The 8,462-nt window shown below is 39.2% G+C and overlaps 1 protein-coding gene across 1 annotated transcript in view; it reads left to right on the top strand.

The window, feature by feature from the left end:
- The window catches only part of RAB38 (RAB38, member RAS oncogene family), a gene marked incomplete at its 3' end in the record, with an annotated part of 32,744 nt that extends 24,531 nt beyond the window's left edge, over positions 1-8,213 (top strand). Inside the window, exon 2 of the mRNA XM_007956488.1 lies at positions 7,933-8,213. Within this exon, the coding sequence (XP_007954679.1) occupies positions 7,933-8,213 (281 nt within the window). The remainder of the gene's footprint in view (positions 1-7,932) is intronic.
- Positions 8,214-8,462: the final 249 nt, after the last annotated feature.

Genomic DNA, 8,462 nt, shown 5'->3' with positions numbered 1-8,462 from the left:
AGGTAGCATAGTGCCTAACACATTTGACTGCTAACCAGAAGGCTGGCAGTTCAAACCCACCAGCCACTCCTTGGAAGGAAGGTTGGACAATCTACTTCTGTAGTGATACTGCCTCAGCAACCCAAGGAGGGGTCGCTGTGAGTCAGGTCCGATTCAACGGCACATAACAACAACAACAACATAGGCAGTAAAGGTGCAGCATTGTAGTTAAAGCATTCAGCTACTAAGCAAAGGTACATGGTTCAAACCCACCGGCTGTTCCATAAGAGAAAGATAACGCAGTCTGTTTCTATAAAGATGAAAAACAAAAAAACAAAAAAACCTCACTGCCTTCGAGTCAGATCCAACTCATAGCAACCCCTCCTTGGATTTCCGAGGAGGTATCTCTACGAAGTAGATTGCCCAGCCTTCCTTCTGAGGAGTGGCTGGTGGGTTTGAACCACCAGCCAGCCTTGGAAACCCTGTGGGGCAGTTCTGCCCTGTGCTATAGAGTTGCTATGAGTGGAACCAACACCATGGTAGTGCGTTTGGTTTGGTTTTATAGGCATTAAGGAGTCCTTGGATGGTGGAAATGGTTAACGTGCTCTGCTGTGAACTGAAAGGTTGGAGGTTTGAGTCCACCCAGAGGCTTCTCAGAATAAAGTTCTGGTGATCTACTTCCAAAAACCCAGCCTTTGAAAACCCTATGGAATACAGTTCTCTACTGACTCACATGGACCATCCCCACCCCCCACTCCCTATGAATTGGAGTCAACTTGGTGGCAACAGGTGTTTGGTTGTAGGCAGTAATGGACCATCTGATGATGCTTTGTGAAGTGGTAAGGTGAAACAGGACTTTGGGAAGGTGAATCTGGAAGAGTTGTGCAGAAATTAAGGTACAAGTTATCTCCAGCCCTGACTTCCACCTTGGAAGTTCAGACTCATAGACTCTAGCAGACATCTCAAACTTAATGTATCACAACTCCTGATGACCCAACAAAACTGGAACTTCCCAAAGTCTCTTGATCTTAGCTAGTGGCAAATTCAGAATTAGGTTTTCAGACCAAAACCCTGGAATCACTTGAAGAGTGTCATCCTCTATATGCCAGCTATCTGCTCTACTTCCAAATGTATCCAGAAACCATCCACTCTTTACCACCTTCATCACTACCACCAGAAAAATCATTGTCTTCTCTTATCTGGATTATTGCAACAGACTCCTAATTGGTCTCCCTGCTTCTGATCTTGACTTACTAAGTCACTTCTCAGTGAAGCAGCCACAGTTGTCCTTTTACTCTTGACAGTTAATGTTTCTTTTATACTCAAAATCCATGAAGAAGAATATCATGCTTGGTAAAGTGAAGGGTCAGCAAAGAAGGGGAAGGCCTTCAACGAGATGGATAGGCACAGTGGCTGCAACAATGGGCTCAGGTATAGCAGGGATCATAAGGCTGGCACAAGACTGAGCAGTGTTTCGTTCTGCTGTGCATAGGGTCACTATGAGTCAGAGATGACTCGATGGCACCTAACAACAACAACAACAAAATCCTTCAGTACTTTCCTCTCACACTCAGAATAAAGGGCAACTTAATGGCCCAAGACCAAGTGATCTTTCTGTTTCATTCTACTTTATTTTCCCTTTATTAGCTTTCTCCAGCCACCTCAATCTCCTGGTTGTTCTCCAAACTCTTGCCAGATACGATGCCTCAAAAATCTTTTCACCTCTGTACCCTCTGCTTGAAACTGTCTCCCTCTAAGTATCCATATGCATTACCCATATAAATCTATTTGGTCTTTGTTCAGACAGTACCTCTCAGTGAAGCCTTTACTATATGCCCTGTTTAATTTTGCCCCCACTTTCAGCATGCCCTATTCACCTTTCCTGCTTTATTTTCATCCATAGAACATTTTAACAGTTAACATTATACTACCTATCCTTTAGCTTAATTATTTTATTATTTACCCCTTTTGATTAGAATGTCAACTTCGTGAAGGCAAGGATTTTTATTTTATTTTATTTTATTTTAATTCTTAGTGGCTAGAATAGTGCCTGGAAAATAAACATACTTTTTGTTGTTGTTGTCCAATGATTGAATGCGGTGATAGGAGATGTGAAAGTCCTGACTAGAGTGATTTCAGTGGGAGTGGAAAGAAAGAGATTAATGCAACAGGTAGGACAGAGAAAGATTCTAAAGGACTTGGTAAGTCTCCATGAACCTGTTGGGAGAGGGTAAGAAATTAGAGATTATTCCCTTATCAGCAAGGAAGCCTTATTGAATGCTCACTGTGTACAGACCATGGTGCTTATGAAGGGTGCTGTAGAAATTTCTCACAAGGGGTCTCCTTTGCCCTCAAAGGCCTTGTACTTTACCAAACAAGATGTCTTCCTCTAGTGATTGATCTCTCCTGATAATATTTCCAAAGAAAATGAGTTAGACCATGTTCTATTGTGAACCATGAGCTTTTCACTGCTTAATATTGGAAGTGGATCTTCAGGCCTTTCCTCCTGATCTTAGTCTATAGGTCCAACTGAAACCTGTCTCCATTGGTGACCTTGCTGATATTTGAAATACTGGTGCCATAACTTCAGGCATGATAGTAACATGTAAGCCACCACACTATGACAAACTGACAGACAAGTGGTAGAGAAGAAGATAACACAAATTTATTGCTGGCACATATATCTAGATGACTTGGAAAAGTGGTGGTAAATTGACACCTTTCTGTCACCACCAGTTTTGGGAGTAGGCAAAATAGTAAAGAGAGAAAATGAAACTACTTCAGAACCACTGCATGAGAGTCAGATGGGCCCTTAAAAACTGGAGGAAACCTTGTATGCCAGGGTATTGTAGTGTAGAAGGAACCTTAATTTCAGTTTATTTCCACTATAGTTTGTTGATCTCTTACTATATTCAAAAGATAGAGAGCTAGGCATCAGGTTTTACAATGCCATGATGGAGACCAATGCATGAATACATAGCATGATAAGTGTGAATGGTGTAGGAAAAAGAAAATGTGCAGAGTTGTGAACAAGGGAGTTATTGCTTCCAGCTGGAAGGACCAGAAACTGCATAAATGTGGTGACATTTCAGGGCACAATTAAAGGATGCATAGGATTTGACTGAACAGAATGGGAGGAAAGATGAGGATAGCATTCCAGATGAGGAAATAGAGATGTAAAAGTGCAAGAAAATCTAGGGCATAATGTCGGTTTTGTTTAGGAGAACATAAAGCCCAATGCAGGGAATGATAAGAGGGTTTGGAATGGTGATTGGAGACAAAGCAAACAACCTCATGTATAGCTCTAATTCAGGTAGCTTTCTTTCTAATCCTGTAAGATATGCTAAAGCAACAGAGCATAGTGATAAGATTTACATTTTTAAGAGTTAGGGAACTGTCAGGGGCCAGGTATGGACCACTGAGGGCCTGAACTGGATGGAAGGAAGGACAGAATCAAGAGCCATATCTGAAGGATAAATGTTGACAAGAGGTTAGAGACTCTCGGATGTGTGAGTGAGGAAACCATTGGAAGATCACTTGAAAGTAGCACTCTGAGTGCCATGTGGATGATGGCAATGTGAACCAGATTGAATACTATAGGAGTAGAAGGGGAAAAATTGGATGCCTTCATATTAAAGTTGGGAGGTATGTGATTGACTAAAGGGAGTTGCACAAAGCAATAATGAATTTACTTTAGAGTATCCAATCCTGTTTCCTTATTTTGCCGAGAGAAAACTGAAACTCAGAATGGTAAAATGACTGCCCTGAGATCACAGAGCTAGCTGTTAGGGACATAAAGTGCCCAGTTTAATGGAAAACCTGACCTGCTTCCTCCTGCTGTTTTTATATCTGACTAGAAACATCACTAGTTTGCTATATCCCCTGAGAGCATCTATATAATACTAATTACCAGGTGAAAATATCATTAAGTGCACGTTATGGCTGTATTGCCTGTGTGTATTTTTAGCTAGAAATCCATGGCACCAAATATACATTTCAAGCTGTTGGGACAGAGGGCCAAGGATTTAATGTTTCTTCATAGAGCCAAAAGAGTGAGAGCAGGAAGGCACCTTAAAGACCAGCCAGACTAACTAGCATTTTAAAAGCCAAAACCAAACCCACTGCCATTGAGTTGATTCTGACTCGTAGCAACCCTCATTGGATTTCCAAGGCAGTAAAACTTTATGGAAGTAGATTACTTCATCTTCCTTCTGCAGAGTGGCTGGTGGGTTTGAACCACCTACTTCTGGTTAGCAGTCAAATGCCTTAGCCAAGTGAGAAAACTGAGTCTCAGGGAGAGAAACATATTTGCTCAAAGCTGCAATGGTAACCATAGTTACAGACCCATGTCTTTCAACCTTTCAATTCATTGCCTTCTGCCACAAAGTTGTTTGATCATTATTGAAGCCATATTAACTTTTGTGATTCAGTTGATTGCTTTCTCATTTAGTGCCCTTCGAAGATAAATCATGAGCCACATCTACAGCTATGGAGTGAGTCTTTAGAGGCTAAGAAAGGTGGTGACCTACGTGGTGAATTGGATCATTTTCATTTCAGGCATCCAATATGATCATTAGGTTAGAAATTCCTCAGTGGTACAAAACATGCATTTGCAGGCACAGAGAACAACACCTGAAATTTATTAGTTATTCAATAAATATGTTAAATGAATGATCTAACTTCAAAGACTTTTTTAACATAGTCTGTTTTTATTTTTTTAAAGTAAATTTCCAAAAATAAATAATTATTTTTTTTAAAGTAAATTTCCTCAGCTCTCTGCCCATGTGTAGACATGTACTACGAGTCATATGGTTGTCTATTATTATTACTTTTTTTAATAAGACATAGCAGCGAGGGCTGTCAGCTGACAAAATAAAGATAAAATGTGAGTGCTGGTAATGCCTTGATCTGAATGTGACCCCGGCCAGAATACCCAAAATACAAACTTTCAGTCTGCTGGCCCAGTGACCTTGATATACAAAGGTCTTTTCTTTCTAGAAATGAGCTTTCTTTTACTTGTTTCTGATCTGACACACATATACTCCTAAATTCAAACAAAAACACAGTTTCCTTCGTGGACCCCTGTGAAGGTATAAAGGAGCTCTGGTGGTGTAGTGGTTAAGACATTAGGCTGCTCACCAAAAGGTCAGTGGTTCAAACCCACCAGCTACTCCACAGGAGAAAGATATTTAGTCTCCTTCCATAAAGATTACAGCCTTGGAAACCCTATCAGGTATTTCTACTCTGTCCTACAGGGTCGCTATGAATCAGAATTCACTCAGTGGCAACAGGTTTGGTTCTTTTGGTTATGAACCTCTGGACAATCAGATTATTAAATAACCCATGACTTTGCCTTTCATCTGATTAGTACCCTGAAAGGGATCATAAGACATCCTTAAAAAGCCTAGAGGCCTTCAGAATCCTGAATGATCACAGAGGCCCTTTTTCCCCTGTTTTCCGGAAATGTCATGGCTACCCTGAGCATTATCAAAGAAGATCAGTGTTTGTAGCACATATTAAAAAAAAAAAAAAAAAAAGGGAAAGAAATTTGAAGCTCATTTAGGAAAAATGGAAGTTCATCTGTGGGTTTTATGTCATATGAAAAGTGTTTTATAAGTTTCTTCATTGACTGGATGACTATGGAAAAAGAAGTACTTTTGGGGTATGACTCGTGTAAGAAATGTCTTTAGGATTATCATGTGGTGATTCTAACAAAATGCTCTTCTTTTCATTGCTCAATATACACACTCGAGCCCAATGAACACATGAGCATCTAGGGTTGTTAGTTCCCCAGGACTAGGAGCCTTTGAACATCATCTGTTTTCACTAAATGTTCAGGGATTATTCTCTTCTTGAACCTGAAGTGCTAATGGAACTGTGATTATAACAAATCTAGAAAATAACCTTGAGCTCAAAATTAAGTATAAAGTTTGAAGTGTTCTTTGAGGTAAGTTAACCTACAGCGTCTTGTTGTTGTTGTTGTTATATGCCATTGAGTCGTACCCAACTCAGAGCGACCCCTCCTTGGGTCTGAGGTGACCTAACCTGTTTTAATTTATATAACTTTATAAGAATCTTAATATAAATAAATTCTCAAATCAGATTAAAAAGGGTTTGGCTGGTTACATACTTTAAGGGTTTTTGTTTCAAAAAATATGAGCCCAGTCTTCATTAGCTACTGTTTTCAGCAACCACTGGTAGACTGAGCTAGAAGAAAAAGGATTTTGCTCACTTTTTTTGATTATCTGAAATACTTACAATTTTTCACCGTAAACTCTGGTCTGGAATTCTGATTTCAGTACATAAGTTATAATGTCCTTCATATTTTTAAATAAGGGAGCTGGTGGCGCAGTGCCTAAGGCATTTGACTGCTAACCAGAAGGCTGGCAGTTTAAACCCACCAGCCACTGCTAAGAAGATTAGGAAATCTACTTCCATAAATATACCACCTCAGAAACCCAAAGGGGGATGATTATGAGTCGGAAATGACTCCATGGCAGTGAGAGGGAAAGGGAAAGAAAACTTTAGTACTAAATAGTTCTAAGGTACAGTACTGAGTGCTTTACATATGTTAATTAGTTTCAGCCACAGGACCACTCTGTGAGGTACATATTATTATTACTATTTTTCAGGTGAGGATGGTAAAGCTTAGAGTGTCTAAGAAACTGCCAATATTTCTAATATTCATTAGAAAATTAAGCATCAGAGCAAAACTGATTAAAAAACTCCAATCCTTTTTTTTTTTTTTTAAGTAACAGAGGGCTTCCTTGTCCAATAGATTATAGACTACTTAAGGGTGGAGATTTAGTTCATTGTTTTATTCTGGACGTCTAGACCAGCAACTGTCACTAACATAGTAGATGTCCAATAAATATGTGTTGAATTGAATTGAATGAGACACTCCTGGTACATAAGCCTGAAGGAGAGATAGTACAAGCCTAGTTTAGTAGTTGAGAGCATGTAATGGCGAAAAATGGGCATTGATTGTGAATTCAAACAGGTCAGGTTTGAATCTGCACTTCCCAAACTTGCCATCTGTATAATTTTAACAAGTTACTTAGCCTCCCTAAGCCTCAATTTTCTCATTTGAAAAATGACAGGAAGGTGCAATTAATACTCACATCTCTGGTGGTTAGTAAACATAAAATGCATGTTAAGTAATATTATTCCCCTTGATTGGAGTAGCTTTTGGGAGCTCTGGTGGTGTAGTACCTAAGGCATTTGACTGCTAATCAGAAGACTGGTGGTTCAAACCCACTCCTCCGAAGAAAGTTTGGGCAATCTATTTCTTCAGTGATACTGCCTCAGGAACCCAAGGAGGGGTCACTATGAGTTGGATCCGACTCAACGACAGTGAGTAGAGTAGATTTTGGAATAGATTGTGGATACCCTTTTAACATATTATGTAATTTACTAATTTGTTATGTTTATTTTTTATCATCTGTCTTCCTACTAAGATGTAAGCTTCATAAGGCAAAAGTCTCATGTTTTGATCATTGTATCCCAAGTCTAAGACAACACTGTCACATAAAACTTACTGTAATAGTGGAAATGTTCTATATTGGCACTCTGCAATGCAGTAGCCTCTAGTCCCATGTGATTTTTGAGCATTTGAGATGCAGTTAGCCAGTTTGACTGAGGAACTTAATTTCAAATGTTGTTTCATTTTAATAAATTTAAAATTAAATTTAAATAATCACATGTAGCTAGTGGATAATATACTAGACAGCACGGGTCTATAATATTACATGCTGAAATTTCTAAATAAATATTTGGTAAATTAATAAATTCCCTCCTGAACATAAAAATTGTAGGCTTAGCTCACTCTTTAAGGATTAGCAATGGAACACTTTATTGAGTAAGCTGTTCATCCTGGAGGCCTCTTGAGGTGCCAGTCTATGATTTAGTTTAGAGTTGTATAAGTTGTTAATTTGTATTTCTTTTTGGTGACAGGTCAAGAAAGATTTGGAAACATGACAAGGGTCTATTACCGAGAAGCTATGGGTGCATTTGTTGTCTTCGATGTCACCAGGCCAGCCACTTTTGAAGCAGTGACAAAGTGGAAAAGTGATTTGGACTCAAAGTTAACTCTCCCTAATGGCAAACCAGTTTCAGCAGTTCTGTTGGCCAACAAATGTGATCAGGGGAAAGATGTGCTCATGAACAATGGCCTCAAGATGGACCAGTTCTGCAAGGAGCATGGTTTCGTAGGATGGTTTGAAACATCAGCAAAGGTAATATAACCTTAAAGGATAAATGCATTGTAGGTAAGAGTCACAGAAAAAATAGCACATAATCACCATCATGATCGATATATGTGTTTGTCTAGTGATTTGTTTCCCAAACTGCTTTGAGCTCTTAGTATCTCATTAGTTCCTATGATCAAGCCAGTAAAGTTGGCAGGAATTATCCACAATTTAAGGTGATTGTAGCTAAGGAGCCAAACAACTTGTGTATGGTCACGTTGATAAGAATTAATAACT

Source organism: Orycteropus afer, unplaced genomic scaffold (genome assembly GCF_000298275.1).
Source record: "Orycteropus afer afer isolate SDZICR_OR568_19922 unplaced genomic scaffold, OryAfe1.0 scaffold00626, whole genome shotgun sequence".
NCBI lineage: Eukaryota > Metazoa > Chordata > Mammalia > Tubulidentata > Orycteropodidae > Orycteropus > Orycteropus afer.
This window is presented reverse-complemented; position numbering and strand designations above follow the sequence as displayed.